This window comes from Chenopodium quinoa, unplaced genomic scaffold (assembly GCF_001683475.1).
Source record: "Chenopodium quinoa cultivar QQ74 unplaced genomic scaffold, ASM168347v1, whole genome shotgun sequence".
NCBI lineage: Eukaryota > Viridiplantae > Streptophyta > Magnoliopsida > Caryophyllales > Amaranthaceae > Chenopodium > Chenopodium quinoa.
Genome location: NW_018742651.1, coordinates 2,814,451 through 2,831,474, shown reverse-complemented (window position 1 = coordinate 2,831,474; position 17,024 = coordinate 2,814,451). Strand labels below are relative to the sequence as shown.

General features: G+C 35.9%; 1 protein-coding gene across 1 annotated transcript; it reads right to left on the bottom strand.

Moving 5' to 3' along the window:
* Positions 1 to 7,274: 7,274 nt before the first annotated feature.
* LOC110721986 (DNA damage-inducible protein 1-like) lies at positions 7,275 to 7,895 on the bottom strand (the record flags this gene model as incomplete). The annotated part of the gene is made up of 1 exon (XM_021901215.1): positions 7,275 to 7,895. A coding segment is annotated over one exon (621 nt), but the record flags the coding sequence as incomplete, so codon positions are not given.
* Between the last annotated feature and the right edge of the window lie 9,129 nt (positions 7,896 to 17,024).

The following is a 17,024-nucleotide window of genomic DNA, read 5'->3' as shown; positions in this document are numbered from 1 at the left end:
AAAGCAAAAGAAAAAAAATTGTTTAATGTTCAAATGTTTTAGTTGGAGGTTGATAAAAAAAAATAAAAAAATTTAGAAGTTGAGTTTCAATGAAAAATTTTATGTTTGTTAGTAAAGTTTGTTTATTCACTCAAGTTTTACATTATTATATATTAGGAGTGAAATTGTAAGTGTTGGAAATTATTTGATATGATTGGAGTTGTATTTGGTGAATTTTTTGTGGAGTTGAGTATGTTGGAGATTTGTTAGTCATTATTATTATTATTATTATTATTATTTTTACCTTGGTTTTATTTATTAGGTTTTGGCTCCATTTAAGCATTGCTTTTCTCTCACTTTTTCCCAAATTTATCCTACTCTTTACCCTAGCCTTACATTACAAGCTTTGAAGATCTTCCGACCTTTGTGCATAGAGTTGTGTTAATATGAAAATAGTTGTTTATCAATGCAAAGAATGATTTGACATATTTCGAGTCAACTATATAAGTTGAGTGCTTATGTCTTTAAACACACGAGTGTTGTGAGTTTGGGAGGGCATTGTTCAAATTAAAGGGGTTAAATGGAAAGCGATCGAGTACATCTTTTACTGGCCACATAAATGAGAGTCGAGTGTGTGAGCATTATTCTTGAATTCTATATGCTCTTGTGGTTTGCTCTATTTGACAATTGTTAAGGAAGATTGGTAGTTATATGGATTTGATTGGTTGACTTTGATACATGTTTGTCAAATTTACCTTAAATTATTTTTATTGATTTTAAATGTATTTGGGGTGAAGAATTGATTTATTTATTCATTGCTTTGCTTAGGGACAAGCAAAGGTTTGGCTTGGGGGAGTTTGATAAGTCTATTTTATATATATTTTTATTCCCCGTCCCACGGTCATATATGTGCTTATTTGAGCTTTGCGGAGCTATTTTTATTACTAATATACGTTTTCTAGTGTTTTTGTAGAGTTGGTATTATTTTGTAGGAATCTGCAGATTTATGACGATTCCCGAGCTTATTGAGCCACTACAATATATTAGAGTCAAAACGTAATTTATGACTGTATAGTTAAAGCCCAAGATCGTACTAAATAAATTTAGTTCGGTGATTAAGGCTTCAATTAGAGAAGAGAAGGTCCACATTATTGTTTCGGGTTGACGGACCATAATGGAGACCATGAATTCCAAATCAAAGAAGCCCAGCGTCCGCTACTAGCTGATCGAGCCCATAGAAGCGCTCCACTGATGCTTTCGTTAATTAGTGGGCTTTATTTATAGTTAAGTCGGTGGGTTTTTGTTATAAGTAGGAGTAGTAGTATTACGTAAGGGGGAGGTCAGGAGGTAGTTCTTTTTAGCTTTATTATTTTCTTTAGATTTCCGTAATTCTCTTTTGGAAATTTTCATAGTCTTTGTTCGTTCGTCAATTTTGTTTTTATGCAAGTGTTAGTTGACTTCTTTTATTTTTATTTTATTACTGTTTTCTTTAAGTTTTGTTATCATAATTTTCTTAATCTCATATTATCTTTTTAATTATGCTTTGCTTTTATTTTGTTAGTTGAGTATTCATACATATGTAATTCTTGTTTACATCATTATTATTTTATTATTATTATTGTTATGATTTATATAATCGCTTTCAATAGTTTAATTTTAATTATACACGAGTAGTTTTATTTTAGGGTTGCGGGGATCCATAAACAATATGATGGGGCAATTTATTATTGTTGATTGTCAATACTAGATTAGTTTCCTACTGATGGATTTAATGCTATGCAATTAATTTTTTTGTGCAGGTTTAATTTGTATGAGTTAAGAAATATTGATTCGAGATTCGAGAGATGAGAATTGATGTTTAGGCTTAGTTTCAATAGGCGGGTTAATTTATAAATGGTTGAGTCAAGATTTGAGAGATGCGATTTAATACCGGTAAATTAATTCTGTGATTGTAATACGTAGTGAAAGCCCTTTATGATCTGATTAATTGATGCATTGATGATTAATTATTATGTTTTACCCTGGAATATTATTTATTGGTGAACCTATGCCCTAGGTCTTTTATTCATTGATTTTCTCTACTTTTATTCTCCTTAGTTTAATTCCCTTTAAAACAATTTGGTTACTTGATAATTTAGGTTATAATAATTTATTAGAAATAAAAGAACATTGTTTCCCTGTGGATTCGACCCTACTTCCCTATCTGCATTAGTTAGAGGATTTAGGTAATATTTTTGATTAGGTGATACGACTTTAGTCTGTCAGAAGTCTTCTCGAAAATCATCCAACATCATTCACCGCCAAAAGTACAATTAAATTCAAATTTACAATTCAAAATTCAAAATTTTTCATTCGTAAAATTTTCAAAGAGAAATTTCAAAGCTATTCACGTGAGACCAAATGGGCCAACTTCTTTCAGCCAATAAAAATGTTTGTCTATGCGGGGTACACATAGACTATGTCTATGTGTACCTTTTTCGTGGTAAAGGATGTGCCATGTGTTAGCCCTGGTAGATGGTGGCTAGGAAACAGCGACAGCGAGGAAGGAGACAAAAATGCAGTAGACTTCGGAATCGGTGCTGTGGTTTGATGGGAGTGAGGAGATGAGAGAAAACAAAAAAAATTTAATGCTCGACCAATATAATTGATAGGCTTATCGCGTACCTAACAAAAATAACCTAACTATTCCTTCTAACTGTGTAGTAGGGCAAGTAAGGATCGAATCCCAAGAGACTATGGTTCATTCAATTAATCAGACTCAATTAATCACTAAGCACGTCACCAATCAATAATGGATGATAGTAATCAACTAATATATTAAATAACACAATTAACTAGAGGAAATATTAATCAATAAACTAAAGCATCCAAGATCAAGCATTACCACGATTATGATTGATAAACTAATAAATCTACCCCCAATATATAAATCAATTGACAAGAAGAAAAGCAATCCCTAATAATAATACCAAAGGTCTCTTCCAAGTTATCAATGGCTTCCCAAATTAACTATCAAGCCTACTTCCGTGGAATCAAGCGAATAAGGGACATTAAACACCATGCCTAGATTCCTAATTATTCAATCATCTACTTCCGTGATGATCTTCAAACCCTTAATTGGAATAACCTAATCCCGTTAATACCCAACTTCCGTTGCAATAAGAACAAAGGGATGATAACAATACTAATTATTCCTAATCTAGTATTGGCATAAACACAATCAATTAAGCATGTCAATTGGGATTATTATTGGGGAATTTAAAGATCTACTTTATACATCAATCATAATCGGGCTTAGCAAGATCCCGGATTAAGGAAACTACTCACACATCATAATAAAATCAAAATCAAGTTCAAAAACAAGAAACAGTAAAGAAAACATATTTAGAGAACAGTGAATATCAGAAAAGAGTGAAGTAAGATAAATACCAATTACTCCAATTGAAAGAACTCAAATTGTTGATGAACAATTGATTAATCTGGGATTAAAAGATTGAAATTGCTTAAAGGAAATAAAACTAGGGTTCTTGAGAGTTTTCTAGGGCTTAAGGAGAAAAACTAATGAAAAACTCTCCTTAAAAGTTAATTACAAAAGGGTATTTATACCCCCAAAAGATAGAAATTCGGAAATAGCTGAAATCGCGCAATCTTGAACATCGCCCGGTCAGACCGGGCAGATCTCGCCCGATCGGGCGGAGGAAGGCTGCGTAAAATACGACAGTTTTCCTTCTTTGCCCGGTCAGACCGGGCGAACCTCGCCCGGTCGGGCGCGCGTAACACGTTTCCAGAATTGCATCTTCATAACTTGACTTCTTCATCGCCCGGTCTGACCGGGCGAAGCCTGCCCGATCGGGCGCGCGTTGCACCGTTCAGAATTGGGCTTCTTCCTGTGAACTCTTCATTGCCCGGTCTGCCCGGGCAAGCCATGCCCGGTCGGGCACTCCACATAAATTGCAGTTCTTGGCTATCAACTCTTCCGAATCTACTAAAAACACGTCCAATTGCCTAGAAACGCTTCATATTCCTGAAAAGCTTACTAAAACAATCGAATACACTAAAGAAGAGATTGTTAGCAAGAAATGGCTCCGTAGAGCTCAAAACCATATAAAATTACTAAGTAAAACCGGGGAAAACCATTGTATAAAACACGTATATCAAATTCCCCCAAGCTAAACCTTTGCTTGTCCCTAAGCAAAGCAATGAATAAATAAATCAATACTTCACCCCAAAAGCAATTCAAATCAATAAATACGATTAAAGGTAAACTCGACAGTTATGCATCAAAGTCAACCAATCAAATCCATCTGACTACTCATCCTGTCTGACAATAGTCAAATAGAGCAAACCACAAGAGCATATAGAATTCAAGACTAGTGTTCACACACTCAACTCTCATTTATGTGGCGAGTAAAAGATATACTCGATCGCTCTCCATCCAACTCCTTTAAATGTGAACAATGCCCTCCCAAACTCACGCACTCGTGTGTTTAAAGAAAACAAGCACTCAACCTAGCAGTCGACTCGAAATATATCAAATCATTCTTTGCATTGGAAAACAACTAATTTCACATTCACACAACTCTATGCACAAAGGTCAGAAGGTCTTCAAAGCTTGTAATGTAAGGCTAGGATAAAAGGTAGGAAATATTTGGGAAAATGTAAGAGTAAAGCTATGCTTAAGGGAGCCAAAATCCTAATAAATAAAACCAAGATCAAAATGAATTAATGACCAAATCATCTCCAACACAACTCAACTCTACCAAAAATTCACCAAACATCCAATTATATTAAAAATTTCCAACACTTAAAATTTCACTCATATATACAAAATATAAAATTATAGAACTTGAGTGAACAAACAAACTTTGAACTCTCCTTTTTTTTCTTGAGTAGCCTTCAATTAGAACACTTGAACATTGAAACAATTTTTTCTTTTGCTCTTTCTTTTCCCTTTTTTTTCATCTCACATTGGAATTTTTTCTTTGCACAATAAATTTTCAATTTTTTCAATCCACAACAATAAGAACAAATAAAAACTTCTCAAATCCACCCAAAATTGTGCAGATTACATGCACACTACAACTCCCTCACCTCACTCACTATTAGCTCCCCCAAGCCAAGCTTGGGACTAGTAACCAATGGGGCTTAAATAGGCTTGTAATGTGGCAAAATAAACAATAAAAGGGCACAAGCAACAACATGGGTAGCAAGAAGGGAACAAATGTATCTAATATCGTCTGAAAGCCACCTAGAGGAACAAATGCCTTCGTCCTCCTCAATGTGCATATTAATGAGTCATGCAAACATTACTCAAAGTTATAAACCAATACTCAACTTCATTGACATACCAGGAACTAACACACATTCCTAACCAAATCAACTAGTCAAGCACTATATTCACAAGTAGTTGGGCAAAATTGACTCATGTTAAGACATCCAAGTAATCAAACATCAAATCATGGCTAACCTATCCACAATACTCGTCATCATATACCAAGAATTAAAACAATTTTCATGAATGGGGCACAGGGAAGCATGATTTATTATTCATTGGATCGTATTTTTTGTATGTTTTTTTTTTTTTTTTTTAAGATAAAAACAACTAAAATAACTACACTAAAATAAAACAAGAAAGATAAGAGAGATAAGGAGAGAGAGAGTACCACATGTACGAAGCAACTCCCCCAAGCTAAATGCGGCAATGGCCTCATTGCAGCGTAAGGAGAGCATAGGAATCTCGACGGCTCCTCAAAAAGAATCGGGTTGCCTCCCGCAAGCGCTTGTTTAGAAGGTCATTAGCTTGACCGTATTCATCCTCATTGAGTTTGTGGTGAGGAAGAGAATGTGATATCTGACTTTTCTTCAATAGGATCTCCCGCTCGATAGTGCTTCACCCTTTGTCCATTGACTTTGAAGGTGCCCCCGGTGTTGTTCCATAATTCAATGGTGCCATAAGGATATGCTTTGTAGACCGTGAAAGGGCCCGACCATCTTGACCTGAGTTTCCCTGGAAATAGTTTCAACCTTGAATTGAATAGAAGGACTTGCTCTCCTTCTTTCACAGAATTTGGAGGGGGAAGTTTCTCTATTACCTCTACTTTGGCTTTGTCCACCTCAATCCCTTTGTTTGAAACTACATGGCCCAAAACGATTCCCTGTTGTACCATAAAATGGCACTTCTCCCAGTTCAATATCAGATTGACATCCTGGCATCTATGGAGCACCTTTGTTAGATTATCAAGGCAAATATCGAAAGATGAACCATAAACAGAAAAATCATCCATAAAAACTTCCATAGAATTTTCTATGAGACCTGAGAAAATAGCCATCATACACCGTTGGAACGTGGCTGGGGCATTACACAGTCCGAATGGCATTCTGCGATATGCGAAGGTGCCATATGGACATGTGAATGTAGTCTTTTCCTGATCACAAGGGCGGATGGGGATTTGAAAAAAACCGGAATATCCATCCAAGTAACAGAAAAAGGAATGGTTAGCCAATCGTTCGAGCATTTGATCAATGAAAGGCAAGGGGAAATGATCTTTACGGGTGGCTTTATTTAATTTTCTGTAATCAATGCACATCCGCCACCCTGTAACAGTTCTTGTGGCAACAGGCTCGCCTTTGTCATTCTTGACAACTGTCATACCTCCTTTCTTTGGTACTACTTGTACAGGACTAACCCACTTACTATCTGAGATAGGGTAGATTATTCCTGCAGCAAGCAATTTGAGAACCTCTTTCTTGACTACCTCCATCATAGTTGGATTTAGCCTTCTTTGAGGTTCTCTAGAGGAGGCATGATCGTCCTCAAGAATGATCTTATGCATACAAAAAGAGGGATTAATACCCTTGATATCATCAATGGTATACCCAATAACATTTCTATATTTTCTTAAAACAGCGAGAAGTTTCTCTAATTCAATGTTATTAAGCTCAGCATTAACAATAACAGGGTATGTATTTTTAGGACCAAGATATGCATATTTAAGATTAGATGGAAGGGGTTTCAACTCTACCTCGGGAGGCGTCGAACTCTCCCCAACACTCGATGTACTAAGGAATTCCTTGACTGGAGCGATGATTGGATTAGCTTTTGCGTCTTCTAGTAGCCTCGTGTACTCCCTTACTTCCCAATCTTCATCATGGATACTCCCTATCAACACCGTTTCAAGAGCATCTTCCTTTTTGATCAGGGGAAGTTGTTCTTGTTGTAGATCATCGAGGACATCCACTTGACAAATAGTTTCACCCATAGACGGATTTCCCATAGCATTCAGTAATGAATACTCCATTTTCTCATCCCCTACTTCAAATGTTATTTTCCCATTCTTCATGTCAATAATTGCACCTGCAGTAGCTAAGAATGGTCTACCAAGAATAATAGGGACATGGGCATCTTCTTCCATTTCCATAACAACAAAATCACATGGAATAAAGAATTTACCAACTCGCAATGGAACATCTTCAAGTATACCGAGGGGAAATTTAACTGACCTGTCTGCAAGTTGCAGAGATATCCTTGTAGGCTTTAGCTCACCCATTTGAAGCTTTTCGCAGATGGAGAGCGGCATAAGGCTTACACTTGCACCAAGATCGCATAGCGCTCTATTGATCTCTATATCTCCGAGCTTCACTGGGATTGAATAGCTGCCTGGATCACCTAGTTTCTTAGGAAGAGTGTTTTGCAGAATGGCACTACATTCTGCAGTTAGAGAAACAGTAGCATTCTCTGCAAGCTTCTTCTTGTTAGATAGCATGTCTTTCAAAAACTTTGCATAAGAAGGCATTTCAGAAATTGCATCCAAGAACGGTATATTAATGTGAAGTTTCTTAAGGATGTCTAGAAATTTACCGTACTTTTTCTCTAACTTAGCCTGGGCTAACCTCTGTGGGAAAGGGACTCTTGGCATGTATGGGGCGAGAGGTGGGATCGGTTCCCGTGGCTTTTCTTGAACATCATTCCTTGGAATTAGGCTGTCTGGATCTCCCGCCCGGTCGGGCAGTGATTGCCCGGTCTGACCGGGCGAAGAAGAGCTGCTTATGTTCTTCTGTTTGTCTGGAATTTCTTCTTGCGCCCGATCGGGCGGACCTTGCCCGGTCTGACCGGGCGAAGAAGAAATTCGCACAGTCCCCTGTTTTTCGTCGACTGCTTCTCGCGCCCGATCGGGCGGACATTGCCCGGTCTGACCGGGCGAAGAAGAAATTCGCACAGTCCCCTGTTTTTCGTCGACTGCTTCTCGCGCCCGATCGGGCGGACATTGCCCGGTCTGACCGGGCGAAGAAGAATTTTGCAAAATCCCCTGTTTTTCACTCATTCCCTCAATATCTATCGTTGATGGTTCCCTTACGGGAAGGTCTTCCAACTGTTTTCCACTCCTTAAAATTACAGCATTCATGTGCCCCTTTTGTGGTTGCTCTGTTTGGCCAGGAAACGTACCTGGTGTTTTTGAAGATTGGCCGACTTGATGAGCAAGTTGGCTTATTTGATTTTCCATGAGCTTATTCTGGGCTTGTAACTGTTGGATGGAATTATTTGTGGTGTTGATGAAGTTCTCCATCATTAGTTCGAGATTGGATTTTTGAGGGAGTGGTTGCATAGGTTGCATGGGTTGTTGTACTAGGGGTGGTCTTGGTTGAAAACCAGGTGGATTATAATTGTTGTTTCGAGGTGGGGGCGGAGGTGGATTTTGCTGAGCCTGGGTGTTTTTGTATGAGAAATTTGGGTGATTCTTCCAACCTTCATTATAAGTATTAGAATGGGGATCGTATGGTCTTTTAGGGTTGGAATTGTAGAAGGCATTGGCTTCCTCAATTGATACCTCATTCGAATTTCGTGGGCAATTAGGTGCGATGTGACCTTGAGTATTACACATTTGACAAGTTTCTAGCACATTATTAGAAGATCCAGTTTGTAATCTATCGAACTTGCTTGAAAGTGCCTGCACAGAACTAGTTAAAAGAGTTAGAGCATCAACATCTAATTTACCTCCTTTCTTGACACTATTTCGGCCGCCTGGGTGATAGTTGTCATTGGCTGACATCTTCTCAACCAGCTCCTTTGCTTCGGTTGGATTTTTAGTTAAAAGGGAGCCTCCAGATGCGGCGTCGATATAGATCCGGAATTCATGGGTTAGACCGTTATAAAAGGTTTGGATTAACATCCATTCAGGTATGCCATGATGAGGGCACTGTCTCTGTAATCTCTTGAATCTCCTCCATGCGTCATATAAGGATTCTTCATCTGATTGCCTGAAAGTGGATAGCTCGTTCCTTAATCTTGCAGTCTTTTCTTGTCCCAAGAACTTGACCAGAAAAGCTTTTACTAGTTTATCCCATGTATCAAAGGAACCAGAACCCTCATCTCTTAACCATTCCTTCGCCCTATCCCGTAATGAGAATGGAAAAAGGCGAAGTCTAAGAGCATCATCTGTAACACCATTCAGCTTCATAGTGTCACACTTTTCCAAGAAACCATCTATATGATTCACTGGGCAATCAAGAGGTGTGCCAGCAAATGAATCATTGGATATGAATTGAATAAACTGCGGTTTCAATTCAAAATTCTGAGCGGTGATAGGTGGTCTAACAATGCTAGAAAGGAGTCCGGTTGTTGTGTCAGGGATACCGTACTCCAAAAGAGACTTTGTTGCTTGGTCTTCCATATTTCTGTTACCTGCTCTTCTTCTACTTCTTCGTCTTCTTGCAGTCGCTTCAATTTCTGAATCGAGAGGCACTAAGTCGTCTGACCCTGAGCGACGTGTTTGCATACAACAAAGAACTAGGCAAAGAACATCAAAAACACAGGAGGCAATAGCCGAAGCAACAAACAACGCTTAGTAAAAACGAATCACGGAAAATCAATATGAAACCGTTAGTCCCCGGCAACGGCGCCAAAAATTTGATAGGCTTATCGCGTACCTAACAAAAATAACCTAAATATTCCTTCTAACTGTGTAGTAGGGCAAGTAAGGATCGAATCCCAAGAGACTATGGTTCATTCAATTAATCAGACTCAATTAATCACTAAGCACGTCACCAATCAATAATGGATGATAGTAATCAACTAATATATTAAATAACACAATTAACTAGAGGAAATATTAATCAATAAACTAAAGCATCCAAGATCAAGCATTACCACGATTATGATTGATAAACTAATAAATCTACCCCCAATATATAAATCAATTGACAAGAAGAAAAGCAATCCCTAATAATAATACCAAAGGTCTCTTCCAAGTTATCAATGGCTTCCCAAATTAACTATCAAGCCTACTTCCGTGGAATCAAGCGAATAAGGGACATTAAACACCATGCCTAGATTCCTAATTATTCAATCATCTACTTCCGTGATGATCTTCAAACCCTTAATTGGAATAACCTAATCCCGTTAATACCCAACTTCCGTTGCAATAAGAACAAAGGGATGATAACAATACTAATTATTCCTAATCTAGTATTGGCATAAACACAATCAATTAAGCATGTCAATTGGGATTATTATTGGGGAATTTAAAGATCTACTTTATACATCAATCATAATCGGGCTTAGCAAGATCCCGGATTAAGGAAACTACTCACACATCATAATAAAATCAAAATCAAGTTCAAAAACAAGAAACAGTAAAGAAAACATATTTAGAGAACAGTGAATATCAGAAAAGAGTGAAGTAAGATAAATACCAATTACTCCAATTGAAAGAACTCAAATTGTTGATGAACAATTGATTAATCTGGGATTAAAAGATTGAAATTGCTTAAAGGAAATAAAACTAGGGTTCTTGAGAGTTTTCTAGGGCTTAAGGAGAAAAACTAATGAAAAACTCTCCTTAAAAGTTAATTACAAAAGGGTATTTATACCCCCAAAAGATAGAAATTCGGAAATAGCTGAAATCGCGCAATCTTGAACATCGCCCGGTCAGACCGGGCAGATCTCGCCCGATCGGGCGGAGGAAGGCTGCGTAAAATACGACAGTTTTCCTTCTTTGCCCGGTCAGACCGGGCGAACCTCGCCCGGTCGGGCGCGCGTAACACGTTTCCAGAATTGCATCTTCATAACTTGACTTCTTCATCGCCCGGTCTGACCGGGCGAAGCCTGCCCGATCGGGCGCGCGTTGCACCGTTCAGAATTGGGCTTCTTCCTGTGAACTCTTCATTGCCCGGTCTGCCCGGGCAAGCCATGCCCGGTCGGGCACTCCACATAAATTGCAGTTCTTGGCTATCAACTCTTCCGAATCTACTAAAAACACGTCCAATTGCCTAGAAACGCTTCATATTCCTGAAAAGCTTACTAAAACAATCGAATACACTAAAGAAGAGATTGTTAGCAAGAAATGGCTCCGTAGAGCTCAAAACCATATAAAATTACTAAGTAAAACCGGGGAAAACCATTGTATAAAACACGTATATCAATAATCTATTATCAAACAAAATAAATCTAATACTTGGAATGATTTGCTAATGTGGTGTTGAAAAATAAAGAAATTACTAGAATAGTTTTCACCTAAAAATATTTCTCAATTTAGTGTTCATTTTGGCTCGGAAATTACGAACGTAGGTTATGGTTGAAAAATCATTGAAGAGAACTTTTTTTTTTATAAAATCCTAATAAATATGTATACCATTAAGTTCTTATTTTTTCATTATTTTATTTCTGACATGAAGTTGGTTCCTTTAATTAAATACTTAAACCTTAATCAAGGAGATCATTAGAGATTACTGTTAGAGCTGCCAAAGCTGACCCGATCCGAAATACCGACACGAACCTGATTATTAACCAACCCATCTGAACATAAAAATATGGTGACCCAAACCCGACCTGACTCGACTAGAAACCAACCCTAAACCTGAGTTGACCCGACTATGTGAAACTTGAACCCGAACATGAACCGACCTAGGGATGACCCAACCCGAATGTAACCCGTAAATTATTAACCTGAAACGAAATTGATCCAAACCCGTTATAATCCGTCAAAACCCGAATTTAACCCGACTTGTTACTAACCCGACATGAATTCAACCCAACCAGTTCCTAACTCGACCTGTTACAAACCTAACCCGAAATCAACCCGACATGTTATTGACCTGACCCAAATTCAATCCAACTTGTTATTGATCTGACCTGAATTTTACCCAACCTAATTGTCAATCCGATTTGTTACTAACCCGACTTGTTATTGACCCGACCTAAATTCAGCCCAAATGTTCCTATCCCGACTTCAAATCACCTTAAATTCAATTTAGACCACCTTATTATTGTTGATCAACACATTTTGTCTAGGGAGACCAAATCCGTCCACGCCAGCAAAAGAAAAGAGCATCATCCCCAAATTCAAGAGTAAACGGTAGTACTAGTATATATATATTTGTTGTATGGTCAAAGGAGATAATTATCTTCCTAAATTATAGATTATAGTTCCCTAAGCTAGTATGTTACCATATATAATTATATATTATAGTCAAAGAAATAATTAGCTTGATAAAAATGATAATTATCTATTTTTACTTAGTTGAACATGAATATGACCCGACATGGAAATGACCTGACCTGATTGTAACCCGCAAATTATTGACTTGAATAACCTGAATTGAACCGAAGAATGACCCGACTTGGAAATGATCCAACCTGATTACAACCCGTAAATTATTGACTTAAACCGAACCCGACTTGAACCCGAGAATGACTAGACTTGAAAATGACTCGACCTGATTATATCCCGCAAATTATTGACTTGAACCGAACCCTGCTCAAACCCGAGAATGACCCGACCTGATTCTAACCCGCAAATTATTGATTTGAACAGAACCCGACTTAAACCCGAGAATTACCTTAACTCGTTTTAAATTGTGAAGACTCGAATTAAACCCGACCTATTGTTCACCCGACCCAAATGTAACCCGACCTAAATCAGACCCAAACTCGATTAGATGTATGACCCAACGTGACCCGACTCAAGCATGACCCAACCCGAACCCGACCCGCATAGGTTACAACATTAACCCAAATTGGCCCGACCCAAACCTGACCCATTTACCCGAATTGACAGGTCTAATTACAGTAGGTGGAATTTCTTCAAGCTAAACTTTTATTTATGCATAAGATATATCTTAATTTATCAAGTAAAACATCAACTTTTTTTTTATCTTATAAGGGTAGCCCAAGAACGCTATGCACGCGGATGCCTAGTTGTTACATTAGGCTCTTTTGGCTTGCGTTTACACTCCACACATAAGTAATGGATTGGTAATGAAACCGTTCTCTATATGCCTTCGGTTATAATGTGAATATAAAGTGAGACATATCATCTTATTAATGTTATATATTACGAAATGAATGGAAGAATCCTTTTGATACATTAGAACATAAGCATCCCATGTAATGCTTAAACTTAGCAGACTTTTTCTTGAAAACAAACCTAGCATACTTTAGATAAACAATTTATAAATAAGAACTTCTTCACTTAAGGAGCATATAATTTGTTTTCTGTGCTCTTGTGTATTAATTGCTTTTGTATCTCATGAGCAATAATATCATTCTAATCAATGTGTTTCTAATTGTAGCATTGTGAAACACGGTCATAGTTATTATGTGTAATGCAACTACAAAAATGCTTGAAGATGTGAACCTTAAGTTCACTAATATCATAACCATAATAGGCTATTTAATTCTATGACAAAAGAGTAAAAAAAAGTGATATGAGTCTTTTCAAAAGCAACTATTACAACCGATAACTCATAAAGTCATAAGCAAATTAGTTTAATTGTTAGTACGCAATACATGTATAATCTTTACCAATGTTCTTGTAAGAAGCCACACCGTGTAAGTATTCGTGTTAGTGCAATAGCATAGCTTGCTCAAAGGAAATGGATTTCAAGGAAATTTTGTCAAGAACTACGAATTAAAGTGCGTGTTTTGAAAGCAACTACCTATTAAAAATTTCTTTTAAGAGAACTACTTCAAAATTGTAAAAAGTTCAAGTAGCATTACCACTCTAATAATTCCATCTAAAATATTCGACATGTAGGTTCCACTTTTTACCTTTACCTCATAAAATCACCATCTAAATTGACTAAATTACCCTTTATAAAGGTAAAAAGTGATAAAAAGTGAGACCCAAATGCCGAATATTTTAGCCAAAATTGTTATAGTGGTAATGCTACTTTAACTTTTTACAACTTTGTTGTAGTTCTTTTATTAAAAAAATTTAATAGGTAGTTGTTTTCAAACGTAGTTGTTGACAAAATTTTTGGCTTTCAAAGCTCATTTTAGAGCCCAGATTCTATTCAAGCTAGTTGTTGGTGCAATATAGGAAAACATGGGCTTAGTCGCTAACCTGGTAACTATTGCTTCAAATTCTAGTCAATCACTCTATGTAGTAATACAGTAAATGTGTTAAGGAAAAAGAAAACGGAGTTGATCAAAGAAACATCTACTGTTAGACACTTTACTTCAGGCAACTTTAGCAAGCTTTAGAGTAGATAAGCAAGGGCATATAGTTCATAATATGGCATATATAGAAAATAGATAGTATGTCAAAACTACCTACAACTCTCAAGTATACGTTCATATAGAGATTGGAGTAGGTAACTCTAGATGGGTGTAGAAAATGCTAAATGTGACCACTATTATTTTCAGATTATCTTTTCCTAAGATTAATTATGTGGTTACTGATTTGCATAAGTTTGGATAAGGTAATTTTATAATAAGAAAAGTTTTCTTAAAAAGTTATCTAAGTGGTTTAGTCAATTTATTATGTAAGGAATAATTATTTCTACAAAGAAAGAACGAAAGTTAGAACACAAATGATGCTAATTCTTTCTTCAAAGGATAATTAACCAAAAATAAAAATAATACTAATGCATATTGCTTACCCGACTCTTCGTCATGGGGATACTTGTGTTTCAGCATTTGGGTAAAAAAAAAAAATCATACCCATATCATAAAAATCAAATATTTCAAACTTTATTATTCCTTTAATTTCTCATTAATTAAGTAGATGTTTCAATATCATCCATCTAATAGTCTAAGGGTGTTTTGTGAAAAACCAAAAATGAAATTCCTTAAAAAATTACAAAATAAGGGTAAAAGGTAAACATTTTGAAGGTCATAAACGTCTGTGCACCATTCATAAGTGTAATCTTCCGCTTTTTATAAGGTAGGGAAATAATGCTTACGAAATCTTAATTTTTATATATCATTGAGCCTCATCAATTCATCATTAATGCTTTTGTATTTTATTGATGGTAAAAATAGATATAAGCACTATGGATTATGAATGTGATGTAGTAATATAAATGTTTAAACATTTTCAAGCTAGTAACTAATAATTTTATTAAGCTAAGCTAGAAATATCTAACAAAATAGCAGTGCTAATACAAGAAGGATATATACTCTTCCACCCAAACTCTCAAATTTTCATAATTTCTACTATTTTGAGCACGTTTGTGGGTTTTCACGTTCCCACATCTGATGACTTGTGAGTTGCAAGTAATCAATATAGGAGCACAAAGCAGCTAGCTTAAGGATGTCCCTAACAGTGATACGACCTAGACATTTCATGCTTCCCCTGCTTCAAATAATTGAATAGATTGCTACACTGTGTTTCTAGCATATTTGCAATGAATATAAGTAGTTAAAAAAATATGTAACATAAAACATCAATGTTTGGAACAATGGTGATTTAAAACCCTTAGAAAATAGTTTTGAGACTCCAATGATTATTTTTAGGAAAAATACACTTTAATAATCCCAACTATTAGCGATTTACTTTTAATAATCCCTACTAAGATTTATTTTTTAATAATCTTAACTATGCTATGAGTTTGCTTCCAACAGTCCCAACTGGTCAACGGTGAGTCAATGACTTGTTATCATAGGTAACAATTCAAAAATTCATTGCCTTCGTTTGTTTCTAAATCAATACAAATAAAATATTTGTTGTCATAGTTTGTTACCACATGGCAACAAGAGAAAAATATGATGCCATCTAGTAACAACTAGTAAGACGATTTGTTTTAAATAGCAACAAATCAAAAACATGTAGCCATTAATTAGGCAATGAAAAAATTTATATTCGTTGCTATTTAGCAACGTTTAAAATAACTGTTGCCAAACTTAGTTGCTAAAAAGCATTTATTTTTGTAGTGGATTGGTTGAAATTTTAAAAAATTAAAAAACAAAAACAAAAAAATCTAAGGAAAATTCCCAACGGTAACCCTCTACTTTTTTAATTTCTCAATGGTAACTTCCAATTTTTAAAATTATCAAATATGACCCCAAAATTATTTTTAATCACTAAATGTGACATTAGTATGTTAAATGCATGCTTAATGAACCTTTTTATGTTATATAGTCCTAACCCTGGTTAATTATTATAGTTAATCTAATTTCCTCCATGATAATTGACCAACTAACTAGAAGCTGTTGTACTTTCATGATAATTGATTATGCTTTTCCTCCATGAAATGAAAGAAAAAGTGGCGGCTACTAGCAACTAGCAATAGGACTCTAAAAGGCAAATAAAAATACTGTAGTATATTTAAAATTTCAATCAAGTTGGAGTACTATGTGAGTATGTGGAAAACCTGTTTCCCCATATTTTTTATATACATTTTTCATAAGTATATTAAAAAATAGTACTCTAACTTAAAATAGTATGAAGTAGAATTTGATGTAAGACCTATGATAATAATAAATAGTAAAAAAAAAATGTAAATGATATATAAAATGTCAGGTCCGCTTAAATAAATAATTTAAACTAAACTACTTAAATTAAGATTAAAGATAAACCTAATGCTAAGATTCTAGCTTAAACACAAAAGTAGTCCAATAATAAACTGGCAAAAAACTAACGCAATAGTATAATGAAAACTAGTGTTCTTATTGAATAAGACAATTAACTACAACAATAAACAATGCTCTATGTTGCATTCTTCTTCTTGATTTGTGCCTTTTTCTGCTTTTGTGTTGGGGCTCTCTGTCAAGTCAAAGTATTGTGGCCAAAATCACCACAGTTACCACACCATAAAGTCTTAGATCT